Below are 23,470 nucleotides of genomic sequence, written 5' to 3'. Positions count from 1 at the left end.
TATTTTTTTATCATCTAATGGTAATGAATGAGCCACATACTATTTAATATGATCAAAATAAAATATGAATGTAGTATATAGCATTACGCAAAACAAATATATATACGTGAAATACGAAAAATTAAAACAGGTAGATGATGAAATATTAAAGTCTCGTTTAGCTACGCAATTTAAATGGAATATTTTGTTAAAAGTTAAATAAAATATTATTATAATATAATTTTTTAATATAATTTTTATTTTTAGATTTTAAAAAGTTGAATTTTTTATTATATTTTGTATAGAAATTTAAAAAAATTATAATAATTATATGAGATGAGATAAGATAGTTTAATTTTATATAACCAAGCCAGCTAGGTCAAATCCAATCTTATGATGATGAGATGATCTGTATGTTCTGATTTCTGATCTACTACTTGTTTAAAGATGGTTGGAGTCGTTATTCAATCTGACCGGACACTTAATAATGGTTGAGACATTATTCATAATTAATTGTTGGAATTGAATAATCTAATTCAAATAAATAAAGACACATTTAACGTGAATTCACATAATTGTAATTCTCAATTTATATTTTTATTTCTCCATCATGTTAAACCAGAGAGGAATAGAGATTCTCTAGAGTTATTGACCGGGTTAAAATGAGAGATTTATAAAGTAGATCCCATAATATTTATTAATTATTTTAATGTAAATTTTAGTTAAACAATTATAAATATAGTAAATTAAATTAAACTTAAAATTCAATCCAAAACTCTACTAAACTCCAAAGATTCAAACTCAAATTAGAGAATCAGAGAGAAGGAGTGTCCAATTTACAAAACAATAGCCCAACAGGTTGCCCATCCAAAAAAAAAAAAAAAAAAAAAATAGAGCCCAACAGGCTTAATCCTGATGATTTATTATGGTGGCATCTCGAGTGAATTTCGCACTTCGCTAGGGATAGTCTTGGAAAATGATTAATAGAAAGAATACGATGGGCTCCAAGATTTTACACCGTATTTCTTTCCTCTCTCAAGTTTCGCCAATCCCCCAGCTCCCTCTCTTCTGCTACCCCTTAAACCCTAGCACCACCTGAAAGGTCGAGTCTGAGAGATCTAAGCCTTTTCATTCGACAAGGGCCCGTTAAAAACCTTCTGCATACTGTATCTCCTCCTCTGCCCTTGCTGGGAATCGTAAGCTCACTTTTGTTTTCTCTTTCCTTTTCTTATCTCGCATATATCTGTACAGGGAATTTGTTCCATTTGTTTGGTTGATGGGAAAATAGAGGTAAAATATTCGCAAGATCAATTGAAACTAGATGCGTTGGCCGTTGTGTATGTATACTAACGAAACCAAATAACATTTGAGAAATTGTGACTGGTTTCCTTGTTCCGACACAATGTAATAATTATAGACCTTCCATGTTGGGATTAATCATCTTTTCCAATTGGTATGAATTCGTATTATTCCTATTATTTGAAATAAGCACATCCAGACAGATAAATCTTTAACTTTTATTTGTTTTAAAAAAATTTATATATGTTGTTCTGTAGGAGTTTATGTGACACCAGTCATAATGTTATCCTTGAGGCCTTGAACCGATTAAACTAAATAATCTGGAGCCTAATGGCTTGATTGCTATGGAAGACAAGAAAATATGGCTTTCAATTCAATGGAGTAGAGAATTCTATTCTTAGACCGTCAGTCATAAGCATTCATTATTTGTTTGATAAGTAAGTTTGATATCAACAAGTGATTGGTGCAGACTTGTTTTAATTGCTTCTACACAGTTGTTAAGTCAATCACTTGGCTAGATAACTTGACTACTAAAGACCAGATGGATGCACATTGATACTATTGGCATTTGATTGGATGTTATTGCTCATGACTTATTAATTTTGCAGCTGCTTGAGGAGGCGTGCTTATGAGCTGAGATGGCTGGTAATTCTCAGTCCTCTGGTTCACAGGTAGCAAACCTCTAACTTTTGGCATTAGAACTCAAAGTATGACCATAATTCATCCAAATTGTGTGCATGTTATAATCATAGTTTGATGGCATGGTTATCCATGATTCATGAATATGCTCATCATTTAAGATATATGAGTTTATTTAAATCTCAAACAAGTTAACTGTGGCAAAGTTTTCATTGGAAAATTCCAACTGCGGTCCTTTTCACTGAGTATCAAAGTTTTAAATACTGTACTGGAGGCCGTACCGGTCAAGGCACTAGAACGGAATATTTCGGTACCGGTACCGTTTCGTGTACCATTTCGGAATAATATTTCGTAAATTATATATATACAAGCATTAACTGTATTCCAAAATAACAACAAAATAAGCCATAAACTCTATACTTCTCAATACAAGTTTTAAGTTTTAAGTTACAACTAACATAAGTTCTTAAGTTTTGAGTTACAACAAACATCATATATAAAAAAAAAAGTTACAACAAACATACTTTTTCCGAAATAGCCCCTAGATGTTTACTGAAATTGTGAAAATACCATCCAAACGCTGCAGAATGTGTACTGGAAGAAATATTTGTTTCGGCCGGTACGACCAGTATTTGGGACGATACAAAACAGAGATATTACCTATACCAGACTAGTGGCCGGTACAGCATATACCGGCCGTACTGGCCGGTACGGTACAGTATCAAAAACATCGCTGAGTATGTAGGTTTCACAGTCAACTTTATTAGCCTTCCCCAGATTATGAAAATTCTAGTTCCTGCTTGATCAAGATTTACCTTTTTCTCTTCAAATGAAATTAGTTCGAATGTGAACATGATGCTTTCTATTTTTTCATTGTATTGTGGTCAGCTGAATTGTTTATTTTTTATCTGCTCAATTATTTAATTATTTTCAAATGAATATTTGCTCTAAGAAAATCTGTTTTACTTTGTACTTGTAATTTATGGATAAAATAAGATTTTATTTGATCAAGTAAATAGGCAAAGCGCAAATACACAGGAATTTATTTCAAGGCAACTGATTTTTTTATTTTTTTATTATTTTATTATTTATTATTTTCCTTCCTGGATCTCGCTCTGGGTTAGCCCCTTCAGCATCCTGCAGTTGCATCCTTAGGTCCTCAAAGTTTTGGTTCATCTTTATCTATGCAGGTAATTTATTTTCTGGTCTATCTTTGATGACTTCTATTGTCCATTTTTTTTATAAGAGTTTGAACTTAATGTCTTATGGAAAATTGTTTCCACTATAGTTTCGGTCAGTTGTTCCAACGCATCAAGGACAGCAATTCGGTCCGTCTGCATCCCAGCAGTTTCGGCCTTTAGGACAGGGTTTTCCTTCAAATCCTGGGATGCCTGCTGCTCAAAACCAGCCATATCAGTTCTCTCAGCCGATTCAGCAGTTACATTCAAGGCCAAATCAGCCTGGTCATGCTACGCCGCCATCACAGGCTGTGCAAATGCCATATGTTCAGACAAACAGGCCACTTGCATCCGTCCCACTGCAGTCTCAGCAAAGTGCCCCCCTTTAAGCAATCATATGCCTGGCTTAGCTGGATCGGGTATGCCTATCTCTTCGTCATATATGGTAAGTTCTAACCACCAATATTTTTCTGCTCTAGGCATATTGCTTATTTTTTCCCCTACCTTTTGTACTCATATACATTCCTCTGCATTCTTCAGTTTGCACCATCTTCTTTTGGCCAGCCACAAAATAGTATCAACACATTGCCCCAATTCCAGCCAATGTCTCAAATGCATGCACCGGCTGTACCTGTTGCAGGGCAACCTTGGATGTCCTCTGTAAATCAGAGTGTAGCACCTGTCACACCAGTTCAGCAGGCTGGGCAACATCCCTCAGTTAGTTCTTCTACAGATTCTGTAAGTTTCTTTTTTGCTTTTCCTTTTTGGTTCATTCTTAGAATTTAAAATACAAAATTGCCAGGGTCACAGATTTTCTTCATGTTTTCCTTATATTTTTCCTTTTTAATACTTTTATGACGCCGTCTTGCTTTTTTTTTTATATTCTAGAAAAAATCTCTTAAGATATGTTAAATTTTAATGTCATATCAATTTGGAGGTGGCATTTCTTTTCATTAAATCCTTGTTTTCAAATGTCTTGACTCTTGTTGGCATCCGCACAGTAAATCTAACTTTCTCTTTCATCTAAGGCTCTCTATTTTAATCAGATCCTGTGTCAGTCCTCATGCATTTATTTATTTGCTTCTCTCTTTTGTGAAACCTGAAAAGTTAATAGTAATGTTTTGGAATTTCAGGCAGTAAATACTCCTAGCTCCAGTCAGCAGTTATCTTCTGATTGGCAAGAGCATACATCTGGTGATGGGAGAAGGTAGTATCTTGTTATAGCTGCAGGTCTTATTGAATTATTTAAACTTTTGACCCAATTTTTGTCTTGAAAGTTCAACAATTGGACTTTTTTTTAATCCTTGAAATGGTTGATGACATTCTGTCTTTTTATTGGTCGTTTCTCTTACTGATTAATACATTTTGTCAGATATTATTACAACAAGAGAACAAAACAATCTGTTTGGGAGAAGCCGGCAGAATTGATGACCCCTGTTGAGGTGATTCTCATTACCGATTGGTTGCTATTGCTGTATTCACTCTGTCTTCTCCTGTTACCTGTTATACATTTGATTGAAATGTTCAGGAATACTCATAAATGATGCTCTCTTTATAGATGTTGACAATTGTAGCCAGATTAATCATATTTGTTTATGCGAGTTATCCTTTTATTTGCATCTGCTTCCACTGGTTTGTAGATGTCATGGCAAATTTGGAGAAATTTAACGAGTGCTCTATATGCTCACTATGAAGGCGGCGTTTTACTTTCTCAAGGCAGGCAATGATTTTGTTATTTACGTATTGTTTATCATGTAGGATGATTTTAATCCGTAGTGTTGTTGGATGTGTTTGACCAATGTCAAAAGTAATTGTTTCCTTCCTATCACTTTTTCCTTGATTCTCCTTGTGTCATAGGATTAGGGATGTACTTTATATCTATTATTTTCGATATTTACTTCATGTCCTTGCTATTATGGCAATAATTTTTAGCTATTTCTGCTCCATAGCTAGGTGTTCTCTCTTGTATACATCCAGTGTACTTAGCCATGCCTATTGATGTTAATAAATTTTTACGTATAAAAAAAAAAGATGGCAATAGTTTTTAGAGTTATTTTCTTGTATTTCTTAAATTGCTTTCTGAATTTCTTGTATCGATCTCTAGTTCCTAATTAGGTGTATTCTCTTATATACTACCTGTGTACTTGGGCCATGCCTATTTTTGTATTAATAAAATCTTCCTTATAAAAAACTATTTGTTAAATTGCTTTTTTCTCCCTCATCACACAATTCTTTTTTAGATAACTCTGGTTTACGTGTCTGTATGCCCCACAAATTGCGGTATGTTCTACCCATGATTATGTGATATGGAAACACTCATTTTTCCATATTTTATGTTCAAATATCTGATTTGTTTCGCTATATTGATCATTTCTAATTTTGTAACATCATTTTTGCATATTTTCATTTGTTTTTGGCTTCTTTGGTGTCTAGTTTTAATAGGTTGGTTGTGCAAGTACAGTAGGTGCTATTGATTTTGGAGGTATGTGATGTGGGGTCAATGGTACTTGCTGTAACAATGTTTTAATTGTCTGTGGATTTATATGTAATCAAAACATTTATTGAAGAGCACAAAGGCTTAGCTCAAGCACATGTGATGTATACAAGAATTTTTTTTTTTTATAAAAACAGAAAGAGATACAAGAAAATATGAAAACTTAGCCATGAAATCTATAGCAGCTGCCCAAGGAAACGAGGTATTGAAGAAAAATGTTTTAAGCTCATTTATCACCTTCTCACGGTCTTCAAACTATAATATCTTTCCCTCCAAACTCACCACATTTGGTACACAAGAGCCATCTACAATTCAAGGGCTACCATATAACCCTCTCTAGTTTGCAAAGAGGTCTACTATCCTTCTAAACATAACCTAGGCCGACCCTAATCTACCAAAGGCAACAGTCTACAAGGCTCTGGCAACCATACTGTGGAGTAAAATGTGGTCTATATATATCCTGCACTATCTACACATACAACAATCAGCCACAATGACAATGACATTTCCTTAGATTCTCGTGGTGAGGATCTTCCCTAAGGTGGCTGTCCAAGCACAAGAGGCTTCTCTTATGGGTGTTTTAGTCCGCTAAATACTCTTCCAAGGAAAAGAGGTCCTACCCTGAGTTATGAGGACCTGATAGAATGACTGGACAATAAACTTCCCTTTCTTGGAGTTTTTACTATTTGGGCTTTGTAGGTTTCATTATGATGGAGTTGCATGCTGTTTGTGTCCTACGCATGCAAATTGATGTGGCTCATTTTTTTTCCCCATAGAGAGGTAGAGGATGCTATCATAGTTGAGAACCTAATGGTTATTGAGGATAAAACTTACTTATGTTGTTGCAGCATGCCCCCATTTCTGGAAATACAACTTTCACAATTTACACCTTTCATGCTCTGTAATTTTTTTGCATGGTTTAGAAGATCGTTGCGTGACTTAATACATATAGATACTACATGAAATATGGGCATGCTACGATGCATATTTTCCTTTTAATATTTAACTTACTTGCATTTTGGAGGCTATCTCGTATACTTAACTAACAGAAAAATGATACTGTCCATTGATTCCTATTGCAATATAGGAGATGATTTCTGCATATCAACTTGCCCTTGTATTGTCAATTTCCAGATGAAGATGCTGCTATTTTGCCTAAAATATGTTTTGGATTGTGTAGAAATGGTGCTATTTATGGAAATTCTCTAGTTTCTCCTATTTGGTTCATTTTTGTGAGCATAAAACCATATAAGTTGCAGGTGATCCTACTTATAGTAGTAAAAGGTCTTACAGTAACCAATAGTTCCTTCCATTGTAGCATATCTTTCTCTAGATCATAGTATATTTACTTTTTTCATTTTGTTTCTCCTTTTCTAAGACCTGAAGTCATCATAAATGGTCTTGGTTCTATTTATAGCACATTAGTTATTGGAGCTTATTCCCTCAACAACTTATTTTCCCCATCTTCATAGATATCACACATTTGTGTTTGCTAGTTCACAGTCTTGTTCAAATATTTAATAGGTTCTTTTTTACCACATTCTTGCTAGATGAAAACATTTTTGGTGTTGATGCCTTTATGATTCTCTCTTCTAGCATAGTGCTGTCATCTAGGGACTGCTTTAGCAATCTTTTCGGTTGTGTAGTGTTATAGGCCTCCTTATTATCATTAAAAAGGGTTTTTTGATAGATTATTATAATTAAAATAGGTGCAGACTTCTTGTTATGAGGATGCAAAATATGTTGTGAAACTTGGTTTTATTTTTATTTTTATTCTGCATGTTTGCAAACTCTGCCTACTTGCCATGTGTTGGCTGGAGTATAGTGTGAAATCAAAATTGACATCTACTATGTATATGTGAAATCTAAGATGAAGCTTATGACACTAATAGGAACTAGAGGGAGTTTTGAGCTGATGGCTTCATCAAATATGATGATGATCCGCTCAACAGTGATGGGGTGCTATATTAGGGCTTTCGAAGGAATATATTTTGGATATGGATGCACTCATTTGACATACATTCATTGTACATATAGCTTGAAGTTTTGTTTTGTTTTGTTTTTTTTTTTTTTAAAGTTTTGTAAGGAAAAACTATGGAAATCTATATATTTTCTATACCTAGTTTTCTCTCTGTACGAAGCCTAACCCCGTGTGTGAATAGTGATTCGAGAGAAACCCTAACCTTCCTATCCCGTCGCCACCCCGACCCACCATCGATCGGAGAGGGACATCGTAGTCTCAGACGAGGCCGATAGGCCCCAGCGTCCTCACTGAGGGCCGTCAGCGTCGGTTCCTTGCTGGCGAACACTTATTATTATTTTTTTGCTAGCGTCGGTCTTTGTGCACTTTGAATTGTCATAGAACTGATCGACAGACCCAGGCGTCTCTGTCGTGGGGCCTCCGACGTCGGTCCTTCCCCAGCGACTGGTATTTTTCTTCTGCTCTTCCGTTTCCTCCTCCGGCAATCTGCTATCTGAGCTTTTCCATTAGCCACCACTACAGACTGTTTCGACAGACTCCGGCGACCACATTGTGGGCATCCGACGTCATCCTCTGGCGACTGGAAGTTCTCTGTTATCTCAAGGATTTTTTGCAAGAAAATCCGTGAACTCAGGGCCTCCAACAGATCTGGGTTTTACCTTAGGATGAAGTGGAAGGGAGCACCAGGAACAGATTTGCAGTGGGATTTGACAATGACGAGGAAACGCGATGCGGTTTCATCCCAGTTGGAAGGTGAGAGGTGGTTGAAAGTGGAATAAAAAACTTTCGTTTTTACGAAAGAGGGAGGAAATATCTTTTGTATTTCTGAACGTAGCAAAATGATAGCTAAGTTCATGTATCTAGGGAGGACGACAGTTTCGTGGGTGGCTAAGGGGATTGAGGATTGTTTAGACCATGGGTAATAGAGTTTTTAGCATTCAATATCATGTTAATATAAGGGGTAGTTTTCTGCAGCTCTCAGAATTCTGTAGTGGAAGGAGGAAAGGTTTGTTGGTGATTCCGGAGGGCGCAAATGGCATTGGATGGAAAGGCCTTCTGTAGTCCATTCTAAGTGTCACCGAATCCAAAGCCACTTCTCGAAGTGGAGAGTTTGTTGATGGGAAAATAGTGGGAAGGCCTTCCTCAATCAAAGGTGCTTCGTACGCATCGGTGTTAAGGTCACTGGCGGGTAATCAAGCCGAGACCAGCTCAGCGGTAGAAAAAAAGGGCAAGGCACTTGTTGGAGACAAAAGACCTCAATGTGACTTCGGGAGAGTTGGAAGGGGTCTTGTGGGATGTCAAATCTCAATTGAAGAGAGTTATGGATTATGTAAGAGATCTAATGATTAAGGTGGATAAGGGGCTGGACCTAGTCGTGGGTACAAGTGTGCCAGCAAGTGTGCCGGAAAGTGTGCAGGCAAAGGGTGTGTCAACGATAGAGTCGATGGACGCTGACATCTTTGTTCATGCTAGTGTCACTATGCCTTCTGAGGGAGCTGTAGGATCTCATGCACTAGTTACAAATGTAGTTGGTCCTTCTGTCCAGGGTTCATTTGTAGTTAAAGACGGGGTAACAAATGGTAGTGTTTCCCTCTTGAGGAAGCAGTAGGGTCAGACAAAGTGGCACGACAAGGATCGTCGAGGGTGGAGCATATACACAAAATGTTGATGGATGGGAGGAACTTGTAATGGTAACAGATGGAGGGGAAAACAACCATATACCTGTCAAGCAACCATTTGGCGAGAAGGAAATTATCGATTTGTCATTGGTGCCTCGTGTGGGGGAAAGTTTAGAATTGTCATTGGTGCCTCGTGTGGGGGAAGGTTTAGAGTCGGGAGTGCAATCGGGTACTGTGGCTGGGGATAATGTCGTTCCCCTGGTTTCTCTTCCTCCGATTAATGATATAGCGGGTTTAACAGTGGATTGGATTCGGAATAAAGATAATGGGTTTCTACAAACCCTGAGACTTTCATATGGAGAACATGGAGAATATGAAGACCATTTAAAGCACTACTCATTGCAATGAGGCGAGCCACACGCTTGAAACCAAATCTAAGTTTAAGAAAAATAAGGAGTTAAAGAATCTATCTTGGGCAATCAACTTCGATACTAAGGGAGCTAGCTCAAGTCGAGGAAAGGCTAAAGGGAGGGTTTTGTGAAGACGTTCTCGTAGTGGGATGTTTGGGTAGAGGATTTTTTCACGGAATCTGGGGGATGGGGTCGGGGAGGTGTATCGATAGTTTTCCAATTCAGGCTTTGTGTATTTTGGGTAGGTTTTCATGGGCTTTTGGGTCATTAGGGGCTTTCTTGTATGGGCTAGGTGTTTATCTTGTATACATCCAGTTTATTTGGTTACTCCTATTGATATATATATATAATATTATTACTTATAAAAAAATATATATTTTTTTTCTCACAAGTTTATCTGTTCAAGTTATTATTGTAAAGAGGCTCTATGGAATTCTCTGCTTGTTTAATGGAATATGGGGTTCTCTTTATGTTAGTTAGGCAAACTAGTCGAGGAACCATGGTTCCATAACAATTTTATCATGGGCAAGTGAGTCAGTTGGAATTATCTTGTGCACTTGGGGTTTTTAACGATTACTTTTTTGCCTATTGATTTTATTTTATTTTGTGAAAAAACTTCAGCTTCTTTCTTGAATCAATTTCACCTGGCTCACGTAATTAACATTGTCATTGGAACAGAAGGCTGATGCATCGACTGTTTGGAAGGAATATACTTCTCCAGAGGGAAGAAAGTGCGTTTTACCTTCCTTTTTCATTTGCTACATTATTTTATAGTATAAGTATAGTTGGGGTCCTTTTTAATTCATCATTTACTGTTTAATGTTTGATGTATAATTGTTTTGAGCTATAATTGGCGTGGCTTTTGCAGGTATTATTATAATAAGGTTACAAAGGAATCTAAATGGACAATCCCTGAGGAACTGAAGGTTTATCATAAGTTTTTTATTATATTAATATTTTTTGGGGTTGGTTTTAGCATGGTTTTAATTATGAGATGCTTGCTTCTAGTTGGCTCGTGAACAGGCGGAAAAATCAGCTAGCCAGGGAACAAAATCAGAAACAAGTGTGAGTTCTCATGCTCCAGATGCTGCCGCTGTATCGGTTGAAACATCTGTGGCAACTGTCTCAGTTGGCTCCTCAACTACTTTGACATTAGCTGGGGTGGCTTTGAGCCCAGTTCCTGTGACACCTGTTGTTACAGATTCAAATCCTTCTCCTGTGGCGATTTCTGGACCATCAGTCGTTTCTGGTGCACAGCCTGTTCTATCAACAAGTGCAGCTGGTTTTCAACATCAGGTGCTAGCTCCTCCTCCACCTTCCGCTGTTTCAGCAAGTACTGGAGTTCCTGCTGCTTCAATAAATGCCAATTCATCATCGATGTATGGACTTATTTTAGTGCTTTAAATTTTGTATGTGTTATTTTTTTAAAAATGATTTCTTTATTGATTTGGAAAGATGGGGTTGGCTTGAACACTTATTCCTTTCAATTATTGCAGGAGCCACTTTGAAACCACAGCATCTCAAGAATTTCCAGGATCTATAGATGGAGCTTCTGCACAGGATATTGAGGTATGTTTTTATTTTCATGTTTTCTACTATGCCTAAAAAGGTATGTTTTTATTTTTCAGCGTATGTTTCTGGAAGGCTTTGATTGGTTTAGTAATTTTGATCATGTCCAAGGTTTTCCTTCATGCTGGTTGCATAGTTTGGAGAAAAGCACATCTTTTGCTTTTTCTAGAAAGTATTTATCTAAAATGAGTTCAAGACAAAATTTATCTAGCCCGGGTAATTGTTCAAAACCAGGTGCCTCTTGGTCAGCCCATTTAGAAAACACATTTTTCCTCTTGTCAGGAGTATGCTCGAGAACAAATACTCTTTATCTTTTTTCATGACATGTTTCTGTGGCCTTCCTGGCAGGAAGCGAAAAAAGGAATGACGGTTGCTGGAAAAGTTAATGTCACTGCTTTAGAGGAGAAAACTCTTGATGATGAACCTTTGTTATATGCCAGTAAGCTGGTATTGACCTATACTTTTGCTTCTTGAATTGATAATTTAGACTGAATCCACGGTGTGATTGTCATCGTCATGATTCTCAACGCCCATATCTTTCTTCTTTGTTCACTTATTTGCATGTGCTTTTGTATATAGGAGGCTAAAAATGCATTCAAAGCTCTGCTGGAATCCGTTAACGTGCAGTCTGATTGGACTTGGGAACAGGTAGATTGGCTTTAACTTTCTTTTTGACCATTTCAACTCCTAGGGGTTGGTTCAATTGGTAAGAGCCTTGGTCTTGGTGGTATGCTCCTCCAGGTCCTGGTTTTAACCTTTGGGTGCAAACAATCCCGGGTGCCTTGGGATTAGTTGGAACTTTGTTCCGGACAACCAGTGCTAATAAAAAAAAAAAAAAAATTCCCTTTTGACTATTTCTCATCTCTTTCTAAGTGCTTCTCAACGGTGTTGACTTTTAACATCAGGCAATGAAAGAGATAATTAATGACAAAAGATATGGGGCTCTGAAAACACTTGGTGAGCGGAAGCAAGCATTTAATGAGGTAAGTAGAATGTGCAACTTATGCGAATGGCTTTACTGGATTTTTTTATTATACAGAATTGTTTCTGATTTCACCTGGACTTTAGTGATTCAATCTTTACTTGCCTTTTAATTTGCAATATTACAGTATTTTTCATCTTAGTGTGACACAAATTGGTCTGTTATTTTCAGTACTTGGGTCAAAGGAAGAAACTGGAAGCTGAGGAGAGGCGCATGAGGCAGATAAAAGCTCGGGAAGAATTCACAAAGATGTTAGAAGTATGTTGTGTGAAGTTCACAATGTTTTTTTTCACCATTCGTTTATATATTGCTGCTTGATATGATACTTCTTTCCCCTCCATGACTAACATGTATGTTTTGGGGGTGTATTGTCTTTCCAGGAGTCCAAGGAACTCACATCATCCACCAGATGGAGGTTCTTGCCTCATCCTGTACTACTAGCTTTTTTGACTTTATGTATTGCCTATATGTACTGTAGTTTGTTTGTTATTATTTTTTAACTCTTAGTTTGCAAGAAAAATCTTTAAGATCTTATTTTTTCCCTCATTAGCAAAGCTGTTAGTATGTTTGAAAATGATGAACGATTCAAGGCTGTTGAACGAACTAGAGACCGGGAGGATCTTTTTGAAAGCTACATGGTGGAACTTGAGAGGAAGGTAATAAAAGGCTACTTCATTTCATAATTGTCCTTATTCTGTTGGATTTCTGAATATATTTCTTTTCAATATGCTTAATAGGTAATGAATACATGCAAACTCCTAATTCAATATACTTACTTAAAATAAGGCAAAATGATGGGCTTAATTTTAGCCGTTTTCGTAAATCCCATTGTCGTTTGAAGCTTTTGTTCTATCTTTGGGTAGAAAACTTTTAGACTTAGGTTTTTTTGAGTTTTCTGAAAGTGGTGGGACTTGTGGAATATATATTTAGATCGAGAAAATGTTTGAGATATGTTTTTATTTGGGTTTGAGAAAGTGGTGTGAAAGCCTGTATATATGTAGTAAACAGGATAAATGCAATATTCCCTTTTGCTTTGAAATCTTGATATCATTGACGGTTTTAGTGACATCATGACAAGTTTTGGGCCAGAAATCCTTTTAGGTCACAATCTCCTCCAGTTAGACAACATGTTCCGCAGAGGGAGGCTGGTCGAGGACGAGTTTTGAGGCTTTGAGCTACAGCAATAACTTGATTCATCTTAGGCCTTGGCCCAAAAGAATGGTCCATGGCTTTCTATGAATTACATGATCATTATAATCTCGACATTACAGGCTATAGCTTCTCGTTACCATAAATGTATGACATTGTGGCCTACTAACCTACATGTAGGAAGCAAAACTATATTACTAGCAATAGCATCCTCAGCAGAGAGGTTATGTGCGCGGCAGTGTTTTGTGGTGGACAAAACAGGAATTGTAAGGCATGAAAATTGAATGAGGCAAACATTGCGTGTGCATCAATAAGATGTGTTAAGTTTTCCAAATCATTGGTAATGGATATACCATGAACTTGTTTCTTGATGCACACTCTTAGGCTGCGTTTGGATATTGAACTGAGTTGAGATGAAAATTGAATAAAATATTGTTAGAATATTAGTTTTTAATATTATTATTATGTTAGGATTTGAAAAAGTTGAATTGGTTATTATATTTTGTGTTGGAATTTGGAAAAGTTGTAATAATTAGATAAGATGAGTTGAGATAGGTTTGGGATCCAAACTGGCCCTTAAGGTTGTGGTGTTGTTAACTGGTTAGGTCTTATCGTGCTTAGGGACGATAAAGAACTAAAATTTTACCATGTAAGCACTTAATGCTTTTTTTTTTCAAATATTTAAATCTTAATTTATTAGGAGAAATATTTTTTATTCCAAAAAATGTGAAACAAGACATTAAAAGGTTGTGGGTAGAATATTCATATTTGCTGGGTGTATGGGTTAAGAAAGATACTGAAGATAAACTTGCTATCTGTGCTGTCATGAAGAAATGGTTGACTACCTTGGCTTGCTCAGTTGCATTTTCTCTTTCATTCCCTTGTCATGTGGATAGCCGAAGAGTGTTGTATGTCCCAAAGCACACTGTATTTCTGTTTATGTCTCTATTCTTGAATGCAGGAAAAGGAAAAGGCTGCAGAGGAGCATAGGTGGAATGTAGCAGAATACAGGAAATTTCTGGAATCTTGCAATCTCATTAAGGTATGCCATAAAAATATGGCATATGCAAAAAATTTGCGTAGATTCTTCATTCTTCAGGCATTATTTGTTTCTTATTATAGGCACATACCCAATGGAGAAAAGTTCAAGATCGCTTAGAAGATGATGAAAGATGTTCCCGTCTTGAAAAACTGGACCGTTTACTCATTTTCCAGGTATTTTGCCTCATCTGTGCTTGATGATGTCTTCTTGATTTATATGCTGACATAGGTTATGGTAGGACTATATACGTGACTTGGAGAAGGAGGAGGAAGAGCAAAAGAAAATACAGAAGGTAGGATCCCATCTTTCTGGCCGTGAGATCATAATTTATTGATTTTTTCTGGTATATTTATCAGAAAATCATGTTCTGATATATGTTGTCATTTTCATATGCATCCACATATAAGGAGCAATTGAGGCGCGCTGAGCGGAAGAATCGTGATGAGCTTCGCAAGCTGATGGAAGGACATACTGCTGCTGGCATTCTCACGGCTAAAACTCACTGGCGTGATTATTGCTTAAAGGTGCCCTGCCTGGTTCCGTTCTTTGTGAAATAACTGTAAATAGGTTAAATAAGAGAATTTGATTTAATAGGAATTGCTTCCGGATCAGTATTTTGTTTTGTATCTATCCTTTGTATGTAGATTAAGGATTTGCCTCAATATCAAGCGGTTGCATCAAACGTTTCTGGTTCCACACCGAAGGATTTATTTGAGGACATCGCTGAAGAATTAGAGAAACAAGTAAGTTCTCATATTTAATTTTTGAATGCTTATTGTTTATTTGTGGACGTCGCTGTAGAAAATTGTAAAATTGAAATATTCAGGGAGAGTGTAACCTCATTTTGTTCCTGTCAAGAATCTCAAATAAACTCTTTTAGGTTATCATCACAATGTCTCAAAACTAAAGGAGGCTGGCTGCTCACCAAAAACAGTAGGAGTGCAACTCAAGTACACATGCAATTAGGATAACCCAGATTAAACAGAAAAGGAAGTTATCATACCTGGTTTGTGCTTTACCATGAAAGCAACAGGTTCAAAACCACAATAATTTCCTTTTTACGTTCTTTTTTTAGTAACACTTGTGGCCACAAAAAACTTATGGCGTTGATTTTAAGGTATTAAACGTCTGACCAAAGTGTGCGTGCCTTTGTTTCTATCTTGTTGATCTGATCTGGCTGAACAAGATGATTTCTTTGGTGTTATAACTTGGATTGAGCTTTGTGTGTATTGTCATTATTAGTACTGTTCTGGTCTTGATCACATCTTCAGGAATTAGTTATTCATGCTTCATGTTGCGTTGTTGATAATTTTTAGTTTATTATTTACTTGATAATGTGTTCAGCTGCTAGCTGCTCCTCAAAGCTTCAGTGTTTATTGCAATAATTGCTTGATTTAAAAAGAGAATTCATATAATATACGGGATATCTGAAACATATTCTTACAAAAATGAAAAGGAAATGTACTTGATCCGTTCTATTTGTCGCTGATTAGCTTCCTTAACATTTGGTGTTGTATTTTCTGTTTTGCCTGAGGTAACTGTGAGCTGCAATGCTTATTGTTGAATATCTCTAACATCATTTATTTGCATATGGACAGTATCATGATGACAAAACACGTATCAAGGATGCAATGAAGTTGGGAAAGGTAGGACGCCAAAAACTTTTTATTGTATCTTCTCAGGGTATATTTTGATTTCAATTGCATTTTTTTTTTTTTCAGTTTACCTTGTTATCAACATGGACATTTGACGACTTTAAGGCAGCTATTCTTGAAGATGTTGGCTCCCCACTGATATCTGATATCAACTTAAAGGTTTGTTAACAAAAGAAAAAAAATATTTCCTATTAATATCTGTTCCTTCTGATGTTTGTGGTGTCTGAAAAGATCATAATATGCAGTCATATGGTCAGTTTAAATGTATGGTTCAATAGAACTAATTTGTCTTTTAATGGGATAATATTAAATGGAACAAATTCGCATCTAGAGGAGGTTTTCAAGTTCCCTGACAATGTTATCTTTCTTGACTTCGAATTTTTTCTCCAGATGGACATTGTTCCCGTGGCAAAGTTTTTATTTTTCATTTCTACGTATCTAACCAAAAGCTAGCTATGCCTGCTTTGAATTGGAAGAGTCCAATTTCTGTCAAAAAGTTAGTCTCTTGACTTTTATTCTTCTGATAAGCAAATCCTCTAGTCAAAGCTTAAAGGATGTGGATATCTTGTCCCTCCATGAGTAATACTAGGTACAAGCCCCACACATGCCCTTTGTAGAAAAGAATAAACTTTTTTAACTTTTGTTTCATGATATACTAATATATGTGCTGACCCAGGCAAAGATAAGCAATTATATCTTTTTGATAAGTCGCAAGTGATCCTTTATTTAAAAACAAAAAACAAAAATAATATTAAAAGGAGCACATGCAATTTTTTGCTATGTATGTTTGTCTACTGCCTACTTTAAATCTTGAACAACCTGTTTCCAAGCCCCACCCCAAAAGTAATGGTCTGCTTGGATTAATGGTATTTTTTTTCTATAATGGTTCAAATGGTTCTTGTTGTAGCTGATGAATTTTTTTCACCGTGTACTATAAATGGGACTTCCACTTGAGAATTCTGTAATTAGTTGGTTGGTAATTTTTTTATTGTTTAGATTCTTGCTAGATGATACGGATATGTGATATGCCAATTCTAGAAAATCTAAGATATGATATCATGGACTACATAAATTAGATAATTTATAAAATTGTTTAAAATGTATAAATGCTACTTTTTTGTTTATACTGAAACCAGTTTTGACGATAAATTAACAAAAGGTGTCCTTGATTAGTGATCCATGTTCTAAATTCATAAAATTTGGATTCCAAAATATTTAAATTTACCATATTATGGATAAAAAGCAGTGGACAGTGGGTAACCATATATCTGCCCTGTGCATGTTGAAACCCCATTGTTTTTACCTGATAGAATTCTCTCCCCCAATGTATCCATCTTGTATGAATCATTATAGACTAGGGGTGTAATTGGTCTGGTCCATCTCAGGGTCACGGACCAAAATTTTCAGTCCACATTTTTTCCGGACCGGGCTGATTACCCCAAGGACCGGGCCGGACTGGACCGTCGGTCCAATTCAGTCTGATTCGGTCCATATGAGCTAGGAATTTTTTTTCCTCTTTTCCTTTTTTTGATAGATAAATTAATCCAAAAAATTAATTAAATTAGTAAAATCAAAATTTAGTGAGCTCTTTAAGGTGGATTATGTAACTAACTCATTAAAAAAATAATTAATTATATTTATGATGTTAATAGTTACTTACTCAGTACTTTAGTAGAGTATTGATCTACTTATAATAATATATTATCATATGATTTATCGTATGATATATTAGTTAATTGATAATATACATTATTTTACATTTTATATGGTCAATGGTGATAGATTAGAGAAAATTACATAATTAACTTATGCAAATACTATATAAAATAATATATTATATATATAGAAAATATTTAAAAAAATTATATGTAAGTGATTCGGTCCTGTCCGGTCCAAAAAGACCACACCCTGGGACTGGACCGAATTTTGGAGACAACATGGACCGAGACCGGGTAGGGGTGAATTATGTCCTGTCCGGTCTAGACCGAACCATTCAGTCCAATCGATTTTTCTGGTCCGGACCGAAAAATTTTCACCCCTACAAATGATGTCATATCAGGTTTAAAAAAAGGATTTGTCTTTGATTCATATCTTATACACGTCTTTATCAAGTATTATCAAATATGAGTATGGTGGTTATTTGAAGTATCTGTGCTTTCTAGAATTTTACCACATGAGATAATAAGTTTTTGAAGCCAATATCAACTAACTTACTGTGTCATACTGTTTAAAAAAAAAAATATCCACAGCTGCTTCCCTGTCTAGCTTTTATTTTTATTTTTTGTGTACTGATAGTTATTACAATGATTTGTCCTCTCCCATAATCTCCGTTCATTTTAAGGAACTGATGAATATGTCACTTGGTTACTGCTTAAGAACTAACTTGTACTATATTTCTTCCTGGCAATGGATGCAATGCTGTCGTTTTGAATCTGTTGTTTATTTGTGTAGACTTGATCTTAAGTGCTTTACATGAGGCCTTTATTACTGCTGTTTTCACTAATTGATGCTCTGTTATAAGCAACATTGAGTCCATTCCCAGTAAGAGTGGCCGGGGTGTAGAGGCTTTTGTATTGTACAGTTAAATTAGCCCAAGAAACCTTGCTAGTGGTATCTTTTCAAGCTGAATCCTCTTTGGCATCTTTTTGATAGTTAACATGCATGGTATGTAGTCTATGCATGAAATTCGTCTCTACAATGCATTAAACTAAATTTTTAATCACTCTTTGAAGTTTGTGTTTGAGGAGTTATTGGAGAGAGCCAAGGAGAAGGTGGAGAAGGAAGCTAGAAAGCGTCAACGTCTTGCAGATGACTTCACTAAGCTATTGTACACTTTCAAGGTATGGGGAGACTCATTGAATGGGAATTGATTGTTCCACTTTGCATTGCTAGGCTAAGTATATTGCCTTGGCTATCCCATCTAAGTTCTGATCGCTGTGCAACTTTATAGGAAATCACTGCATCTTGTAATTGGGAGGATTGCAAACCACTCTTTGAAGAGAGCGAAGAATATAGGTATCACAACATCACAACAACCCCCCCCCCCCCCCCCCCCCCCCCCCCCCCCCCCCCCCCCCCCCGCGTTTTCTCTGGAACATGTTTTTCAGTTAGTGGATAATGTTATTGTTATGCTAGTATATTTAGTCTTCAGTTTTTTTTTTCTTTTTTTTGTTAACTTCCTTTGACCGTCCCTTCTTCAGATCAATTGGGGAGGAGAGCCTTAAGAGGGAGATTTTTGAGGAATACATTGGACAACTACAGGAAAAGGTTAAAGAGAAGGAGCGCAAACGTGAAGAGGAGAAGGTATGCAAGTCTTGTGTACATGCCTAAGTCGTCGGTGTCATTCTATCTGTTTACTGGATGTGGCTGTTCAGATTACTATGTCCATGCACACAAGCCATCTACATCCATTTGGAATGAATTTTTTTGGAACAAAATTGAAATCTCTTGTATGATCTTTAGTTTTTTTCATTCTTTACGATATGTTATGTATTGGAAAAAGGGAACTGAAACACCAAGTTACATTGAGCAGAGATGCTACAAAGCATTACCTGTTGCAACTGAATATATGACCCTTGCTTTTTAACATTTTGAAAATGTTAATTAGTGACCGTCTCTTTCTAGTGCCTAATCTGAGAAACTGATTGTTGGGGTTTGTTACAAAAAAAAATATATCATGATGTGCATGCAAGTCTTTTGGTGGGTTTTTTTTTTTTTTTTTTTTCATGAATGACTTCTTTCTTCCATCTCTTTTTATAAAAATTCTGCATCAATGTTTGTGTAAGATTCATTATGCTTTTATAGATAAGTAAAATCACATTAAAATTGTAAAGGTTGAGCACCATTTTACCTCTTTACTCTTAAGCTGATTGGGAATCTGATCGTATGTGCCTGCATCCTTGGGCATTTTCTTAGAACTTCACCTTGCAGTGTAAATGATACTCCTTGAAAAACATGTAGTTGTTCAGTGATTTTGAAGCACTTATATGGAGGTTCTAATTCTTTGCAGGCCAAAAAGGAGAAGGAGAGAGAGGAGAAAGAGAAGCGGAAGGAGAAAGAAAGAAAGGAGAAAGATAGGGAACGTGAAAGAGAAAAGGGAAAGGAACGAACTAAGAAGGATGAAACAGATGGTGAAAATGCAGATGTGATTGACAGTCATAGCTATAAAGAGGATAAGAAAAGAGAAAAAGACAGGGATCGGAAACACCGGAAGAGGCATCAAACTGCCACGGATGACGTAAGTTCTGACAAGGATGAGAAAGAAGAGTCTAAGAAATCGCGTAGGCATGGCAGTGACCGCAAAAAATCAAGAAAGGTAAGTGGACTTTAATTTTTAATAATTTTTAGAAAGCATTTATAAATAAGGGTTTTTACAATTCCTGATGTTCCTTGGCAGCACGCATACTCACCTGAATCAGACATTGAAAACAGACATAAAAGACATAAGAGAGAGCACCGGGATGGTTTTCGTAGAAACAGTGGATACGAGGAACTTGAAGATGGCGAGCTTGGTGAGGATGGTGAAATCCAATAAGGCAGTGCCTGATATCTTTGTTTCATTCGAAGAGTGCTAAATTGACTTTCTGATGGTTTATTATGTAATCTGCAAGCACTTTCTGATAGTTATGAATGAAAATAGGGCTAAGCATGCTTCAGCGACAAGCTGTAAAATGCAAATGAAGAAGACGTCGATATCTCGGTTGGATGGTGGATGAAGTCTGTCAAGCAACTTATCCTGGAATTTTTTTAGTTAAAAATGATCCTGTGGACTTTATGAGAGGAATTTGACTGCATGCAAATGTCTTGATGCCGCTTTTGTACAAAAATGTTTATGGGGTTATTTATATATTCATTTTCAATTAGAAGGAAAAAAAAAATTGCAGTGCGGCCTTACAATTCAAATAACGATCATGAAAAACTCAAGGATCATGAAACACCAAGGGTGGTAATTTGTATTAGTTGGTAGGGCTGTACAAAAACCGACGGACCAGCTGAAACCGGAAAAGAACCAGTCGGTGGCAGTATAAAAGTAAGGAAATTGATGTCGGTTCGATTTCAATTTGAACCAAACCCAAACTGCTATACTGGCTTATTATATATATATATATATATATATATATATATATATATTATTTTATATGTATAAAAAAACAACGTTGTTTCATAATTACGAGTTTTATTACCAAAAAAAAAAAAAAGATAAACAGTGTCGCTTGGATAAAAAGCTAGACGACGCTGTTCCATTCTGGGATTAATAACCCCTCCTTTGCCTTCTCTCTGGTTTTCTCCCCTGCAGGTTTGCTTCTTTCCACCAATGACACAGTCCACTGTTCCCCTCCTTCACAAGGACATCGACGAACCGCACCGATTCACACCGAGATCGAGGTTATCGGTTTTCTCTCCCCTAAGTGGTCGATTTTAAGCCTCTCCAAAACTTGTTGGTGCGGTATCAGTTTTGCACCGAAACCGCATTGGCCACGTCGATTTTCAACCCTATTCGTGAGTCTTGTTTGTATTGTCTTAAATCATGAGCATTAGATTATACGGATTAGGGCTGTAAATGAACCAGTCTACTCGATACCCCGCTCGGTACTCGCTCGGTTAAACTCGAATCGAACTCGACTCTTGAAAAAAAAAGCTCGTTCGTTAAAGCAGATAACCGCTCGAATTGTAAATGACACATAACCGACAAAACTCGACTCGACTCGGCTAAAGCTCGTTAAGGCTCGCTCGTTTATACTCGAGTCGACTCGTTAGCCCGACTCGATTAAAACTCATTCATATATTGATAAATATATACATATACATGTATATATACACACACATATATGTAGTAACTAATAATATAACCATACCACTTTTATAATTAAATATATAATATGTAATCTAATTACTTATGTCTATGTAGTGAATATATACTTCATAGGTATATTTTATAATTTGTATAATAATTAGTAGATAAAATTTAATAATTTTATATACTAGTATATGAGAACTATATATGAAATAGATATATGATATCATGTTAAGTGTATGTATTAATAATATATGTAGGCATATAATATATTGTTATTTTAGATAAATATCAACTAGTTAGATATTAATTATTTATAAATTTTTTAAAATTTTATAATTTAATAGAGGTTCTACTTGTTAGTTGTATAAATTCAATATTAAATTTTTATTTATTTATTAATTATTAAATCTTATTAAAAAAAATACATAGTTCGAGCTCAAGTTGAGCGTTTAGCGAACGAAGAATAAAAAAAAATCTCGAACTCGAGTTCGAGTATATTGAGTCGAGCCGAGCTCGGCAAGCCAAAGACCGATTTGGCTCGACTCGTTTACAGCCCTAATATAGATTAACTTAAATAAGATTAATTTAATTAAACGGATCAAGACTCTAACACGATCTATGTAAATGATAGATGATACGATTTAATCCGTTTAGTAAATAATTTTTATTGAATTAATCTGGATAACCTATTTATCCTATTTCAATCAATTTTATATATATATTTTTCCTGTAGAAGAGTGGGGAGGGACGGCCAGTGTAACTTCCTCCTCTAGGTGTGACCACTGACCATAAGGGCTACCACTCGCTACGACACGTGTGGATTGAGCCATAGTTACTAACCCCTAGGATGGGCAGTTTGTCACCACAATCCCACCAAAGTGTCAACATGCAAAAGCTCTAAAGACTTTGGTTTACAAGTTTTATTAACGCAAGTTGTTTTGAACATGTGACCTCGGGCAAAAGAGCGAAGAACGATCCCCTAACGTTTGCCAACAACCAGTTTTATATAAATAAATTGAGTTGATCCGTACATTTATTTTTAACTCATTAAAATTTTATATATAATATAAAGGTAACTATATCAATAATTCGTACTCACAATATCATTCATGATAAAATATTTTATTATCAATATCCAAACTAATAATATATAAGAAAATTAATATTTTCATAAAAGAAAATAACATCAACAAAAAAGCTTAATAGTTTGAGGAATTTAGTCATAGAAATTAATATTACTTATTCTCAGCAACAAAAAATACATAAAACTAAACATTTATAAAATTTAAAAATAGAATGTATTCATACCATATGAGTTAGTTTCATTATTGACTCGTTTATTAATCATGTCATATTGGGTCAACATGTTTTGATTTAAACATATTTGTATCAAATCTAAACTCGCTTATTTCATATCATATTTATGTTGAATTTACCACCCCCTCCGAAACACCTATAGGGTCTAATACATCGAATCCTATGTTAAAATATTTTAAACTAATATATTGAGGGTACTTGAGTTATGCTTATTCATATTAATACAAACATTTTTACTTACAAAAAAAAAAAAAAACTCATATATTGAGTGCTGGAAGCTAAAACCCATGTGATAACGCCCAGTGATTTACTTGTCCTCGATGTTTTCTACTTACATATTACATTAGGACAGCTCTATTT

The 23,470-nt window shown here is 35.7% G+C and overlaps 1 protein-coding gene across 1 annotated transcript; it reads left to right on the top strand.

The window, feature by feature from the left end:
- Positions 1-1,000: 1,000 nt before the first annotated feature.
- On the top strand, positions 1,001-21,113 carry LOC121262813 (pre-mRNA-processing protein 40A-like). The gene is given in 30 exon segments (XM_041165424.1): positions 1,001-1,175; positions 1,887-1,949; positions 3,042-3,107; positions 3,206-3,467; positions 3,470-3,540; positions 3,636-3,833; positions 4,229-4,302; positions 4,468-4,537; positions 10,278-10,330; positions 10,468-10,525; positions 10,608-10,978; positions 11,096-11,168; positions 11,517-11,615; positions 11,748-11,816; positions 12,074-12,151; positions 12,322-12,408; positions 12,531-12,565; positions 12,701-12,806; positions 14,261-14,341; positions 14,422-14,514; positions 14,580-14,633; positions 14,749-14,865; positions 14,986-15,084; positions 15,940-15,987; positions 16,063-16,155; positions 18,729-18,836; positions 18,947-19,011; positions 19,197-19,299; positions 20,006-20,311; positions 20,393-21,113. Coding segments are annotated over 29 exon segments (3,108 nt in total). The 5' UTR covers positions 1,001-1,175; positions 1,887-1,916; the 3' UTR covers positions 20,531-21,113.
- The last annotated feature ends 2,357 nt before the right edge of the window (positions 21,114-23,470 follow it).

Source organism: Juglans microcarpa x Juglans regia, chromosome 4S, assembly GCF_004785595.1.
Source record: "Juglans microcarpa x Juglans regia isolate MS1-56 chromosome 4S, Jm3101_v1.0, whole genome shotgun sequence".
NCBI lineage: Eukaryota > Viridiplantae > Streptophyta > Magnoliopsida > Fagales > Juglandaceae > Juglans > Juglans microcarpa x Juglans regia.
The sequence above is the reverse complement of the archived record's forward strand: the minus strand, read 5'-3'. Positions and strand labels throughout refer to the sequence as shown.